General features: G+C 40.1%; 1 protein-coding gene across 1 annotated transcript in view; it reads left to right on the top strand.

Moving 5' to 3' along the window:
* The first annotated feature begins 682 nt into the window (after nt 1-682).
* Nucleotides 683-22,679, top strand: part of LOC131663665 (moesin/ezrin/radixin homolog 1) — a 458,293-nt gene continuing 436,296 nt past the window's right edge. The window contains exons 1-2 of the mRNA XM_058934196.1: nt 683-1,013; nt 1,161-1,340. Coding sequence (XP_058790179.1) covers nt 993-1,013; nt 1,161-1,340 — 201 coding nt within the window. The 5' untranslated portion in view covers nt 683-992. The remainder of the gene's footprint in view (nt 1,014-1,160; nt 1,341-22,679) is intronic.

Raw genomic sequence — 22,679 nt, forward strand, 5'->3', positions numbered from 1 at the left:
TATTTGTACACGTATTGTATTAAATAACAATTACAAAATTATTATAAATTTACTAAAGAAAAATATTATTATATCAAATAACGATATATGTATATGTATGTTTGCGGATAATTTCATATTGACTAAGGATGCCAGTTCAGACAAAGCAAAAATTAAAAGCATTAAAAACTGACAAAAATAAGTGAGAATTCTAATATTGTCTCGTAATTTTATTTTTTAGAGATTGGGCTGTAGATATTTAATATACACTTATTTAATTTATGAAAGGCATTTTCATTTAATAATGACAAATACAATAGCATTCACTATTTTGTGATAGATTTCATTCATTATAAAAGTTTAGAAGCAGCTAGTTGATGCATATGAAATATAATGTTCTTTAATTTACCAAATGACCGATCATTTCTTTAATCATTAAAAACAGCGAAAGTATAAAAAACATTCATGTAATTTTTTATTTTGTTTACAGATTTCTTGTCGACTTGAATTCAATGGTTACATATTTAAGCTACAGGTGGTTGGAAATAAGCATGTAGTGTTTGCTTAAAAGTTGCAACAGCGTGTGTGCATATATGTATAAAGAAAGAGTGAGAGAGAGGGGGAGAGAGAAACACACACACACACAGCAGAGAAAGAGAGAGAGAGAGAGAGAGAGAGAGAGAGAGAGAATAAAACAGTAGTGAGACAGAAGGAGAGACTGTAGGCAAACCAATAGGATATAGTCTCCTTGTATAGGAGATTTTGCCTTCTTCGTGATTGGCTATTTGCGAGTGGAAGTTGATCAGTGTATAGACATATGGATAAAACGAGATTGCCGAGACGCCAGTAGTTGCCTAGCCTATTTTATTTAGTTCGCTGCCTTGTCTTTCATCACATTTTTTTCTTGTTGTTAATGACACATATATAAAACTTGCTGATTCGCTATATTACTATCAAAATTATTGAAAATACGTTATTTATCTGTTGCCTTGTTACGCAAAATCGGCTAGAGTATGGTCGCTAGTTCAAAAATGGTAAGGCAAGTTCGAGATCACGCCTTTCGGCTGCTACTCTGTTTCTCTGCCATTTTTTTAACGGTTAAATGCACTCTCTTGGCTAAGGGCGTTCACCGTTTGTCCAATATGTCATACAGTCTATATAATTTAATTAATTTGTTAAAGATGAACGTAAGGGTTACAACGATGGACGCTGAGCTGGAGTTTGCAATTCAGCAAACGACCACAGGAAAACAGCTCTTTGATCAAGTGGTTAAAACCATTGGCCTGAGAGAAGTATGGTTCTTTGGATTACAGTACACTGACATCAAAGGAGACCAAACTTGGATTAAACTTTATAAAAAGGTGAGGATTCTGTATTGTTTATTTATTTGTATATAACTGTATTTGTATTATTATGCACTATTTATATTATAAAAGCAAATGTAGTAAGGTATTAACAATTATGTAGGTAGCTAATTATTGTAATACTAATGCCATTATGAATTCATTTATTATTATTGATAGTAAATTGAAATCTGTTTCTTCCACCAATACCCAATCATCTCTGAATATCCTACATCATATTTATTTTCTCTTATACCTTTTTTGATCAGTAACTCTTCAAAACGAATACCCTGTATTAATTTAGTTGATTATGCTATCTCTATAGAAAAAAATTTAATCACGTACATTTTTTTATCAATTGATTTCATGACCTATAAATATAGGAATTTTCAAAATTTATAAGTTAAACTTTGAGATTGAGAGGGAAAGAGAGAAAGAGAGAGCGCATATTGAATTTGTTGATATATTGTACATAGTATATAAATTAAAAAATTAATAATGCAAAAGAGAGAGAGGGAAAATCAACAAACTGCAATAGCTGAGTAAATGTACAGACTTGCAATGAGTTGAAAAAATAATCAAATTCAATTTGAATAATAGAAATAAATAAGCATATCTATCTCATTGATTTATGTAGCTGTAAATTTATTGTGCCATGCATAGGAAAATGCAATATGAATAATGAGTAATGAAGAAAACATCTTTTGCCTTGTTTATTTTTAGTTTGTAAAATCAAATCGAATTAGGTTAAAGAAATTGACTTTTCATAGATGCTTATCAAAGTATACTAAGCTGAATATTAGAAGTAAATTTTCTCTTTTTCCTAAGTATATGATTTATTTTCTCTTTTTTATGTTATTAACAATATCATTATTTTGTCTTGGACTACTTATGTTACATTCTACATTAAACTTGCCTGCCGATTGCATTGGCAATCTAAAGCCTGAGAATGCACTAACAAAGGTTATCAAGAAAGAAGTACAAAAAAAAGTACAAAAGCTGAGAGGGTTATCCAATTCCAATGCAGAAGATAATGACTTCAATGGCTCTTTGGTAAGACTAAAGTCTTAGTAACATGTTCTCGCATAAGAAAGTTGTTAATTTTCAATTTTAAAAGGAGAGAGAGGCAATTTAAACTTAATGTATAGGAATACATAGTTTACAATGTTTTTACAGATTTGATTATTTTAGTTAACTTCAATTTTTTATGAATATTATACCCAGCTATCTCTTAAGCAGGTTCACGACAGTTAGCTACGGGCGTGGTGTGGAGCAACGCCCCTCTCACCGCGCAACTCCTCGTATAACCTATAAACTTGAGTTGTTATTCACATTTTGATTAATTGTTTTTCAGTGATGACGTTAGTTAAAACCGTGGAATTAGGTTTTGGAATGTTTATTTTACATGTAATAAGTTTTTTTAATGTCCTATGAATTTTGTTGTGTTTACTGTCTAAGTGATTCAATATCACATCTCCGAAAAAGCGAACTTCTTAATCTATTTTCTTTCCATTTTCGATAGTAATAAATATTGAAAAAGTTCTGGTATATTTCTGATGTTTTAATCTATTACAATTTTAAGTTTTATCACAATCAGTGCATTTTTATGTAACTCCTGAACCTCTTTAACCCGTTGCGGCCCAGCATGTCGTAGCATTTCACTCTTTGAGAATCCTTAATCAATGCTATTCGCATTAAAAAAATTGTTATTTTGATGAAGATTAAGGGCGGGACATATTTTTTTAGTTTAAGATGTGTTCTTTTCGATAGTAAAATCCAATGTTTTCTAACAATTTTTTAACTATGAGAACATTTAGTTTAACAGAAAAAACGTGATTATTCCTCATATGTTCTAATATATTAAAATATATTCAAAGTGTAATTGAGAATAACATTGTTTACAGTAATGTTTGTTGCAATCGATGCAGTATCTAGTAGTTTGCAAAGAACCGATCCCCTTCACTATTATATAGTGCTTTCAGTTTTGATTCGTAATTATGAAATTGAAAATCACCTGATTTCACCGGCGCTTAAATATTTTCTGCTGACTCTTGTTCTTTTCGTTTTCATTTCAACTTCATTTTTAAATGAGTTCCACAATGTTACAGAGTTTGTGATTGATGATTCGATAATTCGTGAGAAAATTTTATATATCCATTTCTCTGAACAATATTTGGAGAAGCTTTCTTACATCGAAAATTGTGCTAATCAACTCCTTCTCTAAATTTGTTTCATAGAGAAAAACAAAAGGAAACCCATGTTTTGTCCTTTTGTCAATAGTTAATGAATATCTTTTTATTGGGTTCAACAATGGAGTAATGTCAGTTGCTGTGAAAAGGATAGATACCTCTTTTGAGTCAAATTTATCAATGAAATTCATTCTACGCTTTTTTCAAAATTATGTTTTTCCGTTACTGTATTTTTATGGACAGTTCCCGTTGATCACAAACCACATTTATTCAAGTGAATGAATCAATCTGGACTTGTAAAATAGTTATCGAAATAAAAATTATAATTTGATAAGTTTTTTTTTTTTTTGAAAGACTGTCTAGAAGTGGATTTATCATTTATAAGAACTCTGAAGCCAAGTGAACATGCGAATACATTTATTTCAATGTTTGTATCATTTTTACCACAATAAGCATCTAAATTAAATATATAACCACTTGCAGAACGTAAGGCCCAGAGTTTGTTTCTATGTCGATCAGGTTGCAAAGGTAAATATTGATTTAGATAAGTGCAACCAAAAAATCTAAGCATAATTTCATCAATGGGATATTTTGCCTCAATAAAAGTAAAATGTTACTAACTTTTCATGCCCTATCATTATTATTTCCACCAATAGATTTTGCATGTTTAATTTTTTATTTGATTTTACTAAACCAACTCCGCGACATCGCTGAAGAAACAAGTGAACATTTTACAAGAGAATCAGTTTCTAAATACTCCCTTTGATCATTTCGATTATTTTATGATGATAGTAATAGTGTGCCTATGATAGTGTTAAGTTCTCATACTGATAGTTTAAAGACATTTTTTCGACTAGCCTTAACGATATAGTTTTTTATTTCTTTGGAAAAAAGTTTGAATAATTCTACGTGAGTCATTGATAATATTTTTTCCTGTATATCATCAGTATGCCAAGTAAAAAGTAAGTCTCCGGTATTCCAAGAAAAAATACGATCTGATTCCAATTTTTTTTGAGTTTCTGTGTAATAATGAAAAGTAGAACGATAAGATACATTTAGGAAAGAAATTCAAGACTCAACATTTTCATCATGTGATGAAAAATCTTCATCAGAGCCAGAGTAATTTGGATCAGGTATTACTATACGCTTATCATTAGAATCCCAATCTTCATTTTAATATGATTCAAAGTTATCTCTTCTCGAAATTCTGAAAATTTTTCATTTAGACATTTTCTTAACCTATAAATCCATTGATGCACGAATACTGCTGACCATTACACAATACAATATTACTTTGATAATTCAGATTTCTTCCTCGGAAACAATAAATTTTTGCAAAGAATAAAAAGTTCTTGGAATTATCCAAAGAATATATGTAAATTTTTTCGAAGTCATTCAAGTAATTTTGGAATTTATAAAAACTTGTAATTTTTTGGAAAACTCATATTTTTTAAGAAAAAATTCATGAAAATTTGTAGAAAGATTTTTTAGTCACGTATTTGTTTGTTTGAACTAAATTTTCTCATAGTTAATAAATTTTCAGAAAGATTTGGAGTACGTCATTTATAAGAACAAATCTCAAACTATAAAAATATGTCCCGCCCAAATTTTTTTAATGCGAACAGCATTGATTATGATCCTCAAAGAGAGACATGATGAACCAAAACGAGTTTCAAGCGGTGATAAAACATTTTCATTTGAAAGGCTTTACACCAAAAGAAATCAGAGTTGGGTTGAACGCCATTCATGACAAGTCTACCCCTGTGTTTAAGACTGTTTATAACTGGGTAAATGAATTTAAACGCGGCCGTACAACAACAAAAGATGAACCTCGTTCAGGACGCCCCGTAGAAGTGAGTACGCCCGAAATGGTCAACAAAATCCACGATATGGTGTTGAGTGATAGAATATTTAAATTGCGAGAATTAGTTGGGGCCACAGGGGTATAAAAAGGTACAATCATTTCAATTTTGCATGAAAAATTGGGGATGAAAAAATATCAGCAAGATGGGTATCGCGTTTGCTCACTGTGGAAAACAAACGCACCCGCGTGGTCACCTCTGAGGTTCTTTTGGCACACGTCGTAAGCCGGAAGACTTTTGGCGTCTGTAATAGTGTCGGCGTGCAACGCCGATATATTCACTACTATTACCAATTATTTATAAAGGGGGAAGGCAAGGGAGGCGGTGTATCGCTCCAAGCAAAGCAGGAAGGAGAACAACGGGCAAATGATTTCACACACACAACTCGCTAACACACGTTTATTATAAACGCACTACCACGAGTGCCGACGAGAACACAAATCACTTATTACTATTAACACGCGAACTTATTCTAAACGAGATGACCGGCACGTTAGCGCCATGTCACCTCGTTAACCGGCTCAAACAATTACTTAAATTACACAATGCCGAAAACTACGCCGGCTCGGAAAAGCCTGGCGTAGCAACGCGAACCGTGAGAATCGCCGAAGAAAGGAAGAGATATAGAGAGAGAGGAATCGGTGACCTGACCAAATTCTGGTGGACGTCGCTGTTGCTGGCAGCCTTGAAGGTGTCTCACCGGCGGCTAGGCTGGAAAACCCCTCGCTGCTGCGTGGCCGGCGACCTGGCAGAAAAGGCTGTCGGGTTCTGCCTCGATGACGGCTTCTTTCAGGGCAACTGCTGCGTCGCTGGCAGAGGAAGTCCCGTCCGGCCGATCTGCTGAGGAATGCTGTCTTTTTCCGGACAAAGGGCAGGCAGCGATGGTCACCAGCTAACACTCGTACGACTGATTGCTGTCGCGCGCGTCGCGTCACTCACTGTCGCGAGTGCGTGAGAGCCGGCTTCTCACGCTTTCTCCCACCACTCGCCTCTTAATCGGCGGCACGCGGCAATGCCGGTCGCGACAAGTGCCGCGCGCCAAGCCCAACTTAAACTATAGTTTTTCTCTCTCTCTCTCTCTCTCGCACTCTCAATACTCGAGCGAGTCGTCGCGTCCACGGCTTCTCCTTCCACTCTCGTACGTTGCTGAAAAATAAAAGGGCAGGCATCAGGCACGTGATAACAACGTGCGCTTTATGCCGGCCGTGCGCCTTTGCTTAGGAAGGAGAGGGAGGCAAGCACACGGTGCAGGCCATGACGGGCCTACACCGTCACAGCCCCTCCGAAGGCCGAAGCTCTCCCTTGGAGACAAGGCCTTACCTCTGTTTAAGCTCTCTCTCTCTTTCCGGCAAATGGCTCACGGCTCGGTCAAACGCTACAAACTAAAAATAGCTTATACATAAACTTATAACACTTAAACTAGCTTAATCTAAGTTTCATTATTTAAACGAAGATTCGAATCAATGACCGATCTATACGCGCTAAGTCTTACAACATCAAACACAAGAGCAAAACGATTATTCTAAAAGAAAATGAATCCAAAAAAAAAGAACTTTTAATTAACGCAAAACTCGATCGAATCAACGGCGCACCAGGACGCCACACGCACGTATCCGCCTCATAAAGAATACCATACCTTTCTTTCGGAAACTAATCTCTCCTCTCCAAATACTTAAGGCGGAGGGCTCTTAATTCCTCCGCCACTGGGGTAAGGGAGCCAGCACCACTGAGCCGTTGACCGCTCGCGACTGCTGCTACCGGCGGGGTCGCCTCCGATGTTTCCATCGGGGCAACTTCCGTCGGGAGCGAGCTCGACCCGTTGGGCGACCGAGACTCAACGTCGCTCGTCTGCTGCTGAGCGCTTTTCGGCCGGGACCGGTCCCGCCGGCAACGGGGAAGGAATCGGCACGTCGCGGCCCGAACCGGCACTGCCAAGCTGGACGGTCGAGGCACTTGGAGGCAGTGGCCGAGCTTCGGCTTGAGAGGCCGCCAGCTCTTCCTGCAAAGGAAGAGCGGTAGGTCTCTCAGCCTGGCTCGATTCCAACTGCTCCAGCGCCATCGACTGCTCAGCACGAAGCGCGGCGCTCAACTCGATCGCGGCAACGGATTGCGCAGAGCGATCAGGCTCAACGGGTGCGGCTGCTCCTGACTCCATCGGCGTACCTTCCATAGTACTAATAATATAAAACCTACAAACAAAATAAAACAGCACATACGTTAAACAATTAAAATAAACAGATATACAGTCTACTCACAACCTTTAACGCTACGAGGTGGTATGTATCGCTTCAGTTCCGATACATGTACTCTCGTGCTACGGTGTTTGCTATCTGTTTGCAACTTATAAATCTCGGGTGAAACTACGCTAATAATCTTAAACGGACCGTCGTACTTCGGATCTAATTTCGCGTTCTTACCCGCGGCAGCGTTAGAAAGCGTATGGACTTTCCGCCAGACTAGATCGCCTACTTGGAAAAGTACTTGCTTTCTACCTTTATCATATTGACGCTTCTGCCTTTCTTGAGCTTCTTCAATATGTTTCGCCACTAGGTCTCGAAGCGCATTCAATCGCGTTAACCGATCCGTCCACGCTTGCGTATCAATCTTCGTGATAGGCAACTTCTTTTCCAACTCTCTTCTAAGACTTTTAACCGGCCGAGGATCTCTACCAAAGTTTAAGAACGCCGGTGATACCTTAGTTGACGACTGCGTCGCGGTATTTAGAGCGTGCCTAAACTCGTGCAAATAACGGTCCCAGCTTCGGTGGTCTTTATCAACGAACATAGCAATCATGGTTTTCAGCGTCTTATTGACGCGTTCAACCGGATCGCTCTGCTGATGATATGCGGGGCACAACACATGCTCGATGCCATGCTCTCGCAACATACCTTGGAAGATCACGCTCTTGTATGCTTTCGCATTGTCGCTTATCAAATACTCTGGCGTTTCCCATCTAAATAGAATTAATTCTTCCAAGGCAGCGGCGAGAGCAGGCCCGTCTGCCGACCTAAGCGGTTTCAGCTCTATCCACTTGGTGAACAGATCTTGAAACACGACCATATACCGAAACCTGTTTTTGCTACGCGGTAGCTCGACTACGTCCGTGGCTACTACGGCCCAGGGGCGTTCTACTGCACGCTTTCCCATCAGACCGAGCGGCGCCTGTTGTACAGTTTTGTACTCCTGGCACTTTTTACACTCGGAAACGAAGGTACTACCGTCGTACCAAACGCCCGGCCAGTAGTACTCACGTGCTAACCTATCGTAAGTCTTTTCCCGGCCTAAATGTCCAGAGGAGGGCTCGCAATGAGCGTCGCGCAACACGCGTTCTCTATGCTCGACCGGCACTACCATGCGCCAGCACTCTTCTCTGTTAGTGATCGGATCGAGCAAGTGATTCTGCATGAATTTATAGAGCGTGCTACCTTCTACTCTCCAAGTTCTATACTTTTTCGGCCTAGACAACACATCCTGTATTCGTTGCAGATACCACTTATCGCTCGTGTCCTCAAACGCGCATACCTCATATTCGCCTTCGAATTCTCTAGATAGCGCGTCTGGCACATGGTGTAATGCCCCTTTCCTATGTACTATCTCACAGTCGTGCTGCTGAAACTCAAGTACCCACCTCTCTAACCGACCTGTAAGTTCTCTCTTATTCAAAATTTTCGTAAGCGCGCTATGATCAGTAACTACCATAAAGTGTGACCCTTCTATGTACGGTCTAAATTTCTTTACCGCGAATAGAACGGCTAAAAACTCTATCTCACTAACCGTGTAGTTACGCTCATGAGTGTTAAGCATTCGGCTGGCGTAGCATATCGGATGCTCGCCATCGTCGAATATTTGAACTAAACACGCGCCTACCGTAAAAGATGAACCGTCGCAGTGCAAGTAAAAAGGGCGCGCGAAGTCCGGGCGCGCAAGGACAGGCGCCTCAGTCAACGCGCGCTTCAACCTTTCAAATGCGACTTGCTGAGCTTCACCCCAGTCCCACGGTTGATCTTTACGAATCAATTTTGTTAGAGGAACTTTAATATCACTTTCGTGCTCAATAAACCTAGCGTACCAGCCTACCATCTCGAGAAAGCGACGCAACTGAGCTACATTGCTCGGAGCCGGATAATCTACAATCGGTTGCACCTTATTGTCGTCCGGACGCAAACCCTCACTGTCTAAGCGATAGCCCAAATACGTCACTTCTGTACAGAAGAAATCCGACTTCTCGAGATTAATTTCTAGACCTACGCTACCTAACCTCTTTAATACCTTTTCTAACCAAAAGACATGACTTTCAAAGTCCGCGCTAACCACTAGTAAATCGTAAAGGTACCAGAAAACGTGCGGTTCGTATTCAGGCCCGAAAAGTGCGTCCATGACTCTCATGAACGTTGCCGGCGCGTTTACCAAACCGAACGGCATCCTTTCAAACTCCCAGAGACCTAATCCCGGTACTGCAAAAGCTGTATACTGCTTGCTCGGTTCCGAGAGCGGAATCTGCCAGAATGCTGACTTTAAGTCAATTTTCGAAAGATGGACCGCGCCGTGCAACCTATCTAAGATTGAGTCCATGCTTGGCATTGGATACGCGTCAATCTTTGTCACTTTATTAACCGGCCTAAAATCTAGACAAAATCTATAACCGCCGTCTTGCTTACGTACGACTACCGGCGCGCTACACCATTGACTGTTCGACGGCCTGATTATCTTTGCCTTCCACAGGCGCATCGTTTCCTCCTGCAGGAAAGCCAAGATTTTCGGCGACATTCGACGCATCGGCGTTTTAATCGGGCGCGCGTCACCGACATCGATAATATGTTTGATAACGTTGGTGACTGCCGGTGAATCGCCAGACTCGGGGACGATCCGGCGGACGAGCGCCATGATCGTCTCGCGCTGAGTCTCTTCGTACCGATTCAAACATGCGCATTCCACAAACACGTCAACTGCTTCACTACCTTCGTCGGCAAATTGACACCAATCGCTCTGATCACCTGACCGCCAGGCACGATTCCCGAAATCAATGTTAATTTGCCAGTTCTTACAGAAATCCGCGCCTAATATCAGGTCGTGTTTTAAAGTTGAGTCTGAGTCTGAGGTCACCCAATGTTCGCGCCTTTTCACCTGAAATACCTTGCACGAATATAGTTGGCGGCCTCAAACGTTCCTCGTATCTTTGTGCAAGTCTCGGTCCTACAACTGACACCTGAGCACCTGAGTCCAGCAGCGCGTTATAGACTTCATTGCCTATCTTCACCTTCAAGAAAAACCTATTTTCTGTCACGGCTACTAACGCTTGATCCGACTCTTCCGTTCTTAGTAAAGGTACTGAGCTATCCTCAGTCTCCCCCCTCACCGAAACGGACGGTGCGTCTGTACAGACAACCGGACGCTTGCCCAAAGCTACGGAGTTGGCGGGTTCGTCAAATATGTGCGCATTATCTATGCGCGAATTTGTTGAACCGGCCGTGTCGTCAGATGTGGAAGAGTCCACGTTCAGCTGAGTTTTGTTCTTTCCGACCGCATCCCACGCATCGTACTTAAACAAAGTTCCGCTTGTCGCCTTGTCCCGTTGTTCATGACCGGCCCTAGCACTAACGCGTTGAACCGAGGTATTTGCGCCATGCGAAATGCTCGATTCATGGTTCTCTGGCTTTAGGGGCCCGTCCAACGCCGAGGAAATGAACTCTCCACTAACCGCGAGGTCTGGTCTCCCCAGCTTCTTGTCAGCTTTATCAAAAACGACTCCACTACCCGGCCTACGAACGACTTGCCTACTTTCGTTTGTATCCGACTTCTCACTCAATACGCTACTTTCAACGCGATCGAAATTCCTTATTTTCGACGCGCCAACCCAACTACCTTCCTTTTTTAACTACTCCTCTACCCATACCGCCCGTTCAATTTGCTTTAAGCAGAAGTCGCTGAGCGGTCGACGGCTCCCGCGTCCGAGTTTCCCTGTCTTACTTGATTGCAGACTGGGCAGTTTCGGAAAACAAACCCGACGGTATCACACACCTGACATACTGGTTTGGCCTCCGTCGGTCTCAGTGGGCAATTATTTGCATAATGCCCTGGTTGTCTGCACTTGTAGCAGACAATCGGCTGCGCATTTTGCGCGGCCGGACACTGAGACCTCTGATGGCCGACCAGACCACACGCGAAACACGCGCCAGCAAAGGGACGTTGTCCTCTCGCGTTGCCTACTAGGGCACCGTTCGCTTGCCCACGTCGCTGCGGTATCAAGCTCGGCGCGGAGAACATCGGCACCTGGGCGGCCAGCGGCTGCGCTGCAACGTTCGGTTGAGCTGCAACATTTGGTTGCGCTGCAACGTTCGGTTGCGCGGCCTGCGGCGAAGAACGGTTCGTCGCCTGCGGCTTCGTGCTTTGGGCATTAGCCGCGGCAACTTCGTTTTTCGGGCCTTTGCCCTTGGCCTTTGCCCTTTTCCTGCTAGCGCGCGTATCTTTAGCCGGTTCTAGCGTTAAAACTTCTTCTAATTCGCCCGCGACCTGTTCTACTGCCCCGATCGCTTTCTTTCCAGCCGGCTTCTTAGGCTCGGAATAAGCGGACTCCGGCACGAGCGTAACGTCCGCGCTCGGTGGACGCTGCCACCTTTTCCAGCCCGCCATACGGTCTTCTAGAGCTAATCCTGCCTCTTTAAATTGACTTAGATTTTTAAAGCTTTTTGTCTCTAGAAAGCGCTTGTACTGGGGGTGTAGCCCTTCCACGATTATAGATACCTGTCTTTTATCGGATACCGGAGGATCGAAGCATCTTAAAATTGATTGGAAAGCAGCTACATAATCCGAAATACGTTCGCGCTCTCCTTGCGACCTCTGTCTCAGCTCTCGGTACAGCTGTTCGCGAGTAAGCCGGCGACAAAAGTTAGCCGAAAAACTCTTTCTGAATTCTAAGAAATTTGCCCACTGTTTACGGTTAAGTTCGTACCATGAACGCGCCTTGCCCCGGAAGGTAGTGCCGATAGCATTTAGCATTTCTTCGTCCGAAATACCGTAATGACGCTGGCAGTCTTCTAACCCTGATAAATAACTCATCGCGTTCATGTCATCATCGCCCGAGAAACGAAGCGACCATGCTGTCAACGCACTAACGCCATCGGCCGGCACGCCATTTATATACTTAACGCGTTTCGGGCTTTTTTCTCTAGTTTTAGTTTTAATCGGCCTATCGCTAAGCTGCGATACGCTTTCCTTGCGGTCCCCGATCTCTGACTCGGAGGAGCTCGAGAGGTCAACCGTGCTGCCATGGTCCGGCAAAATTTTTGTTTTCGCCTTGACCGGCCTGCTCTTTGACACTCTCGTGGAAGCTCTAGACTCCGAGCCCGAGCCTACTTTGTCTAAACCTGATGCGCGCGTGTATTCACTACAGGGTGCGCGTACAGCCCTTTCCCATTCACGAACCCAGGTCTCTGTGTCAGGTTGCGGGGGCGATCTATAGATAGTTTCGAGAGAGCTGTTTGGGAATAATATCTGATTCATCGGCCTTTCTCCACGCGGAGGAACGCCTGGGTGAATCTGATAGACGGGGCCGGCGGCCGCTGGCACGTTCAGCGCCGCGCGGCCGGCCGACGGATCGGCCTGCAACGGCCGTTGAGCCTGTTGCAAGGCCTGATCCACTCCTCCTTGCACAGCTTCTCTCTCTACCCTATATAATGCCTTAGTACCGTCAGTGATACCTTGCTGCACCTCCCGCCGGTAAATCCATCGTGGGACTGCTGTTATCGCGTCCCAAACCTGACTAAAAGTACCGTTGCTGCGTCTTTCTAACTCGGGCGCGGTCGCAGCGCGTAGGCCTACCTCTGGTGTTATCGCACTAGCGGTAGCGGTGGCGGGTAAAATTTCCTCCTCTGGGATGGGAGTGATAACCCTTTCGCCCGGCGGCCGAATTGGCTCAGGCAGAACGGCAACGCGGTCGGGTGATCGCGTCGCCTGTCCTGGTGATCGCCATTCTGCCGCCTTTGGCGGCGCAACCTTAGCCGATTCGACCGTCTTATTCTCACTCTCATCGCTATTAATTACCCTATGCATTGACTCGTCGCGCGTTACATCAGGCACGCGACCCGACGCAAAATCGCCCGGCTGTAAAGGCAACCCAAGCTCTGGCATCTCCGACGCGATCGTGAAGCGCAAGTACCTTTCCCTAAGTTCGTCCATGTCGCCGTGCAACGCTAAACCACGGTAACGCATTAACTCAAGTAGGGCAACCGGCTCCGTCGAGTCGATACGGCGCTTGACTTCCTTGACGCGGGCATCGCGGAGAATTCTACGCATGGTTACGCGATCCTTACATGCAAGCGGCATGGTGCGATCGAATCGTTAACTTAAAAAAAATTCAAATGAAAAAAAAAAAAAAAAAATACTTAAAAAAAAACTATTTTCAAATTCAACGACGCGCGCGAGTTGCCAACAGACAGCTAACACATTAAAAGAAAAATATAAACGGAAGAACTACACTATGTAACCAACCAAAAAAAAAGAAATAAATAATAAACGAATACAAAAAAACTATGTTCCTTCAGTGTGCTAGGCCGGCAATTTATCGCCTTGCCTAGAACGAGAAAGGAATGCAGCGTTCGAACGTAAACACACTCAGACGCTCAAATTCTCAGAAGCGAACACGTGTTGGCGCGAGCCACCTTTGTGCGTCGCGACCTGATACACTGATGCTTCAAATTTCTACGTTTTCTCTCAAACAAAGGCGCGTTGTTTTTAACACGCTTTGCCCTTGCTAACAAAACGCGACAAAATCACTTTCACAAACCATACTACCGAATTAACCGTAAAAAAAAAGAAAATGTAATTACTAATGCTACTTACTAACTATTCGCGCACACACATACAAACACTGTTCTCAATTCTGCTTTTGCCCTTCCCCACAAGGGATGCCATGTAATAGTGTCTGCGTGCAACGCCGATATATTCACTACTATTACCAATTATTTATAAAGGGGGAAGGCAAGGGAGGCGGTGTATCGCTCCAAGCAAAGCAGGAAGGAGAACAACGGGCAAATGATTTCACACACACAACTCGCTAACACACGTTTATTATAAACGCACTACCACGAGTGCCGACGAGAACACAAATCACTTATTACTATTAACACGCGAACTTATTCTAAACGAGATGACCGGCACGTTAGCGCCATGTCACCTCGTTAACCGGCTCAAACAATTACTTAAATTACACAATGCCGAAAACTACGCCGGCTCGGAAAAGCCTGGCGTAGCAACGCGAACCGTGAGAATCGCCGAAGAAAGGAAGAGATATAGAGAGAGAGAGGAATCGGTGACCTGACCAAATTCTGGTGGACGTCGCTGTTGCTGTCAGCCTTGAAGGTGTCCCACCGGCGGCTAGGCTGGAAAACCCCTCGCTGCTGCGTGGCCGGCGACCTGGCAGAAAAGGCTGTCGGGTTCTGCCTCGATGACGGCTTCTTGCAGGGCAACTGCTGCGTCGCTGGCAGAGGAAGTCCCGTCCGGCCGATCTGCTGAGTAATGCTGACTTTTTCCGGACAAAGGGCAGGCAGCGATGGTCACCAGCTAACTCTCGTACGACTGATTGCTGTCGCGCGCGTCGCGTCACTCACTGTCGCGAGTGCGTGAGAGCCGGCTTCTCACGCTTTCTCCCACCACTCGCCTCCTAATCGGCTGCACGCGGCAATGCCGATCGCGACAAGTGCCGCGCGCCAAGCCCAACTTAAACTATAGTTTTTCTCTCTCTTTCTCTCTCTCTCTCTCGCACTCTGAATACTCGAGCGCGTCGTCGCGTCCACGGCTTCTCCTTGCACTCTCGTACGTTGCTGAAAAATAAAAGGGCAGGCATCAGGCACGTGATAACAACGTGCGCTTGATGCCGGCCGTGCGCCTTTGCTTAGGAAGGAGAGGGAGGCAAGCACACGGTGCAGGCCATGACGGGCCTACACCGTCACACGTCGACTCGTAACTGTAGACGAAACATGGGTACACCACTACACTCCTGAAACCAAAGAACAGTCCAAACAATGGATTACCGCAGGAGAACCAGCCCCAAAGAAAGCAAAGACAGTAGAGTCAGCTGGCAAGATTATGGCCACGGTTTTCTGGGATGCGTATGGAATCATCTACATAGACGACTTGGAAAAGGGCCAGACGATCACTGGACAATATTATGCGTCATTATTAGGTTAGCTGAAAGAAAAACGTCCTCACTTGAACAAAAAAAAATGCCTCTTTCTTTAAGACAATGCTCGAGTTCACACTTGTGCAGTTTCGATGGCAAAATTAACGATTTAAAGTTCGAATCAATTGACCATCCACCATATTTGCCTGATTTGGCTCCCAGTGACTTTTTCTTATTTTCTAACCTCAAAAAATGGCTTGCCGGACAACGATTCACGTCGAATGAAGAAGTCATCGCCGAAACAAATGCCTATTTTGAGGGTTTTCAGGAATCATATTTTTCTGATGGCTTACAAAAACTGGAAGGCCGTTTAATAAAATGTATTGACTTTCAAGGAGATTATGTTGAAAAATAAAACAAAATTACATACGCAAAACTTTTGCTTCCTTGGAAAGTAAGCTTTGTTTTCGGTTTTTTCAATAATTTTTCCTTTTTCGCTGTAATTTTTTTAATTTTATCGTTCGCGGTTCCATTCTTGTTTTTTTGATAGATCTACATGTCCTGATACTGTGTAAATTGATATTTTACCATAGAATTATTGTCAGAAGCTCAGAATCATCGTCAGTCATATTTTGATGACGTCTGTCCGTGGGGATGTATGAGTGTTTGTGTGTGTGTTCTGTTAATCGCCATGACTATTCCAGTCGATAGATTTTGATGAGACTTTTTTCATATGTTTTGTTATGATGGAAGGTAGGTAGGAAAATATTTTTTAAGGCCAATAACCGACTTAAAAAATATTTTATACCCATTTTTAGGAAAAAGTTGTCAATTTTTAAAAAGTCATTTTTCTGTAAAGTTGCTATAACTTTTGATTGAGAACGTATTTTTCGTCATATGACAGCTTGTTTTAAAGCTTTTATAAGTAGCTTTTAAATGAATCATCGCATGATTGTATAATCGATGTATATCAAAAGATATAGTACTTAGAAGAAACCTATTTTCAAAAATTTTATAAAAAACATATTTTTTTTACATATGTGTAACTTTTCATCGGGATAGGTGGAGAAATTTATCTTAAAGCATATTTTTTTTTTTAAATGGTTGATGGTCTGGTTTTTAAAATTTAAGAAATACGATAATTTTAAACTTATGAAATTCGATCGATGATAACATTTCGTATGTGTGTGTTTTGTTAACCGCTATTTCAGTCGATAGATTTTATTGAATCTTTTTTTAAATATTTAAATACTTTCTAATGATGGAAGGTAGATAAGAAAATATTTTTCAAGGCTATCAACCGACTTGAAAAAAATTTTATAACCATTTTTAGGAAAAAGTTTTTAATAAGGATTTTTCTGTAAAATTGCTATATTTTTGAGAATTAATTTTTCGTTATATGACGACTTGTTTAAAATCTTTTACAAGTAGCTTTCAAATGAAGCATCGCATATTTGAATAATTTCTAAATATCATAAGATATGAAATTAATTCAATAATAACGTTGATGTAAGTTTGAGTTTTAAAATATTATTTGAAACAAATACTTGCTGTACAATCGTTTTACAACGTTTGTTCATATCAGGTCATTTGAAAAAATACAAAGTGTCGCAGACATTACAACAATAGTGATCTAAAACGATTAGTGATGAAAAACAGCATCTCGGTAATGGAAATGCTTATTGGTTGTTGGATGTGCTAGAGTGTTGGATATGCTATGCCTGGTGCGACACAGTCCATCGCAATTTCAAAACATACCTATATACAAATATACAAAATTATAAGAGAAAGTTACATACATAATATGTTTTTACAATAATGAAAGAAGTAAATGCATACTGTCACAGTTGCTATCAATATACCCATCTACAGCAAACAGCAAAAAACAAAAACGACTACGCGATGAAAATGCAATGTGAAATCCTTGTCATATACTTCTTAAAACTGTCTTTCTGCAACCCTTTCCTGCCATCTCACCGCCGATTGGTGACGCCTATCTCGAATAAATTATAATTTAGCAATATCACTCGATATGGTTTATAAAATAGCAAAATTGTTCAATATAATTTATCTAGTTGATAGATTTCAATGAACCTTTTACATTTGAATCAATATTATGGAAGTTAGGTAAGAAAATATTTTCTTAGGAATACCAACAAATAAAATAATTGTTTTAACGACTTTTTGAAACAATTGTTTAAGGGGGAAGACCACTCTAGGGCGTCGAAAAATAGCGTCATTTCAAGATTTTTTTCACGAAAGACAACGAAGGAAATGAAAATTATGCTTAGGGGCCTTTATTGTTTATACATTAAAGTATTTATATAAATTTTTTTCTATCGATCAGAAAAAAAATGGCGGTTGTGCAGATGGTCGACTGAACGCCCACATAAAATGTAATTCTTTGCGGCCGGAAAAGTTTCTCCTCCAATTTTCACTCTGGAACAAAAATTAAAAATTTTTTCTATTTTACATACCAAAAGCTCGAGAAAGACGTAGGGATTTTTTATATAATCACTTTTTGTAAGAATGGTAGGCATTTGGAAAATAAGTCGTTTTTTTCGCTTAAAAAATATGTATTAAATACTTTATAACGAAGGAAATATGCAAGATAAAAAAAAACCCTACGTCTTTCTCTAGATAATCTTGTTTAAAAGATACTGTCAAGATTTCAAGTTAATCGGAAAAGAATTGAGTGAGTTATGTTTCCGGCCATGTCGAAAAAAGTAGTTTTGAGAAAAACGTGTTTAAAGTTTATCTAAGTAAAAAGTTATAGAAATTTGTTATATACCTTTAATCTGCGATGCCTGCCCCGAAATTGGTATTCTCTTGGTCTTCTTCCTTTCTGGTCGCTTTTGCAGCCTGCCTAGCTAATTTTGCTGCGTCAGTCAGTTTCCTTTCAGCCAGTGATACGCGGTGTTCGTCGGCTTCGCTGCAGAAATTGTAGCAATTTTGTCCAATTTTGATTCCCAATGTCTGCATAATTTCCATAATCGGGGTCAGTCCGTCGTTGTATACACAAATAGCAATATGTGTGACGATATCCAGAATTGTCTTGCCACTAGACGTTGATTTAGGAGCCATCGCCCACACTGATGCGTTGGAAGACTCATTGCTATTTTGTGTGTAGCCACCAATGCATCGAGTAAGAAGATCATCACTGCTTAATTCCTCATATATTGGTTTTATGGCTTTGAATACATCTTCGGAAAGTGGTGTTTTATGGTGATATTCTTCCAATGTATTGGTGGCATTCATTCGTTGCCACGAGCACCATGAATCTTCACCGGACGGACAGTGTTCATGCTGCGGGTTTTCATCTGTAGACATCTTATGATACAGAGTAGTCCAAATGTTGTTCCGCATGTTTTCGATTGAGTCGTGGTTTCGACGTATCGCCAAGCCGTAATAAATCGATAATTCGTCGATTAATTTTCCGGTTAGTTTTCCTTTTCCTCCTAATCCCTTTCTTGCTTTTTTTAAATTACGTAAACGGGTTCCCATACGCTTCTGCACATGATCTATGCATTCTTTTTTTGTAACAGCAAAATTTTCATAAGGATCAGAATCTAAAATACCTTTAAAAGTTTTGGAATCGCCATCTCCGATGTAATTGGCATATTTAACTTGATATAATTCTTCTGAACGACGAAACATCTCAATCACTGCGTCCACCTCCATTTTTCTGGCAGATCCCTCATGATTGACATCGCACTTATCTGCGTGATTTTCATACCATTCTTCAAATTCTTCGGTGTTTAATTGTTTCTTCTAGTATTCACACTGTCTACAATACTTGGATTTTACTACGACATCGATTACTTTTCTGCTGAACCACCCAATTAGAGTTACTAAACCGAAAACGACGAAAATCCGCGTTTGCGCCACGTTCCGTCACCAGATACACTTATTCCATGTTCTGGTCCTTTTTCAATTGATCTTTTTTTTTCAATGTTAGCTGCATTATTCATACTTTTTCTACAAACGGCTTGTGTTGCTATAGAAATTGTTTTTACCACCTGGTCGTAAAATGACTGAAAAATCGGCCGTGGAAAATCCATAAACGCGCAAAACTTTATTGTTCCATTCAAACCGATACCAAGTATCCGCATTGCCATAATAATTCTACGATTAATTTCGTAGCTTTTTTGAACAAATGGGCAATTAGGCACTTCTTTTTTATCACAGTTTGCACAAGAAATGACGATTTTAAAGCCTAAGCCACGTTTTCCATTTTCTGTAAATGTTACATTTAATTTACATCGTTTACACACAACGGCATTCGAAATAGCAGTGAAAACTGTAATAAAGTTTATAATAGTATTATAATAATAGTATTATCGACTTCAATATCGTAGTCATCACCGGAGTCTTTCAACTTTTTTGCAGATGTACTAACATTCGCCTCGTCCGGCGTCTCTATTTCAAATCGGTTCAACGGTCGCTTACTTGATGCTTTTCGTCTTTTTTCATGTCCGCTGCTAATTTTTGTTCCTTTTCGGCAACGATTCACATTACTGTCACTCATAATGCAAATTTGTATTAGTACACTCACAAAATACCGACAAAAAACCACAAAATTTAACGAAATGATAAGAAATAACCCACTGTCGTGCGAATAGCGTTCAACGGTTACCCTGACCCTGAAGACTAAACTACAATTATTATTTACTTTCAGTAGTATTACTGTGCCATCTATGACCTCTTAGATGAAACAGGTAATATACTTTACTACCCAAGTAACCATAAGCATTCTGAATTGTAAGAAGAATCACTCTTCCTTTGTCACCAATTATTTTGCGGGGTAAGTGAGGCACTTTCGCTCAAGGCAATTGAGGGAGAAAAGAGAGGATAGGTCATAAATAAATTATACAATGACATGAATCAAATTAAACTTACAACCTATTATTATTAATCATTATTTAACTAAACATACGCGCGCATAACATAGTCTAAATTATTGACCAATTAACTACAAAATAGAACAGTAAACTACTTATAATATTTACAAATAAATATTTCGCATTTCATCCTAATACCTAATCGCGCACACGGCCTGCTCTCGTCACAAAATGGTAAAAATTGTAGCGCGTCGAGCCGAGTCTTATACCTGGTCCAAGCGCGCAGCAGGTGGCTTCGGTCGGGATCGAAATACAGGCATTTAAAAAAATTTCCATCTTATAAATGATATTGTATCTTATATATACAACCCTTAGGCACCTTTTAAGCGAAAAAAAAAACATTTTTTGAAAATTCTAGAGTGGTCTTCCCCCTTAACATAAAAAAGGTGATTTTTGAATCACTATACAAAATATATCATATAATGATACAATAAAAAAGGTAAATTACCGATAGTTACCACCGCCAGGAACAAAGATGATGTAATGACGTTTGCAGAGTTCGCTGTCGTATATGCTTCAAAAATACCTCAACTCTCACCAGAATCTCTTCTTATTACTCACACTTGTTATCACATGAAATATGAATAATAATCAATTAATAAATATGAAAAAATCAAGTTATTTTCATTCAAATCAGATTAATAATCAACATTCAACATAACATTCGAATAATTATATAGAAATAGAACATTATTTTAAAGATATGTCATTTTAAATCCTCAACTTGAAGTATTATTCGATTTTATGAAGAATAAGTATATAGCTATCAGGAATACGTTTTAAGTTATTAATTGGTTTTATATAATTAACATAAATAACATAATTTATGAATAGCAAAATTTAACTACCAAATGAACATTTTATCCACGCAAAATTCAAACTTGATATTACAATTATCTTTAACAGAAAAAAAGAAACTACCGTTAATTCATGGATAACATGAAAAATTTCATAAAAATAATTTTTATATCTATTCGCCTAACTTAAAGCAAATTATATAAAAAGTAAAAATTAACAATTCTCAATAACCCAATACGATGATATAATTCTTTGCCATACGAGGATAATCAAGCGAAGCAACCTCATTATCAATAAAACTATGCAAAAAGACAGGATTTGCCCAAAAATGAGGTAATACCCATGAAAAAACTTAAGAAACAATGCTAACAGTATTACTAATCGTAGCAATAACAATACCACTAACTTCTGCTGATTGCAGCAATCAAATTAATGAGTTTCTTTGTCTTAAGCATGATAATTATTTACTAATCGACAACATAATCGATAAGAATACTTGCTTGAGCATAGATGAAAGAAGATGCTAGAACAAAAATGAAGACATAATTAAAATTAATAAATATATACAAATAATTGTTTTGTTTATCACTTTTCCTTTATAGATACCCTTTATAACTAGCTCATCCTTTTACACAAATAAAAATCATGCGAGTAATGGTTGAAACAGTGAAAGTTATAAAACAACACATAACTTTCCACAATGACCAGTCATCCGGCAGAAACACAAATGACAACAACCAACTTTTCAAATCTAAAGTAAACCTCAGCAATAATCAATTCAGATGAACACCTAATATACTGAAAAAGTGCTGGCATGAGCATAGATAAAGGAGGATACTAAAACAAAGATAGAGACGTAACTAAAATTAATAAATACATGTGTATAATTGTTTTGTTTATTACTTTACCTTTATCGATGTACCATTTATAGCTGGCTCATCCTATCATAGCAATAAAAATCACCCTTGTCATGGTTGAAACAGTAAAAGTTATCAACAAGCAGGTAACTTTTTACTAGAACCAGTCCTCAGGCAGAAACAAAAGTGATAATAACCAACTTTACCATATAGCAAATCAAAAGTAAGCCTAAGCAATAATGAGTACAGTTGAACGCCTGCGTTACTGATAGAGTTCTTGCTCGAGCATGATTAAAGAATAATGCTAGAACAAAGATAGAGTATAAAAAAAACACATACATATAGATATTATGTTTATCACTCTTCTTATATAAATTTACCTTTATAACTAGCTCATCCTTTCAAAGAAAATAATCCTAGTAATGTTTGAATTAGTCAAAATTTACAACTAGCTTTTTACGACAACTAATACACAAACAGGAACCAAAGTTACAACGACAAACTTTATCAATTTGACAAAGTCAAAGTAAGTATTAGATTAGACCCAACATTGCATTGAGATGAGTGGAACCGGTATGCGCAGAGACTAGACTAAAAGTAAGGTGAATTTTCAATTTAAACTTCGCGGGCTTA

The sequence above is a fragment of the Phymastichus coffea genome, unplaced genomic scaffold (assembly GCF_024137745.1).
Source record: "Phymastichus coffea isolate CEN01 unplaced genomic scaffold, Cenicafe_Pcof_1.1 PCOF00037, whole genome shotgun sequence".
Taxonomy (NCBI): domain Eukaryota; kingdom Metazoa; phylum Arthropoda; class Insecta; order Hymenoptera; family Eulophidae; genus Phymastichus; species Phymastichus coffea.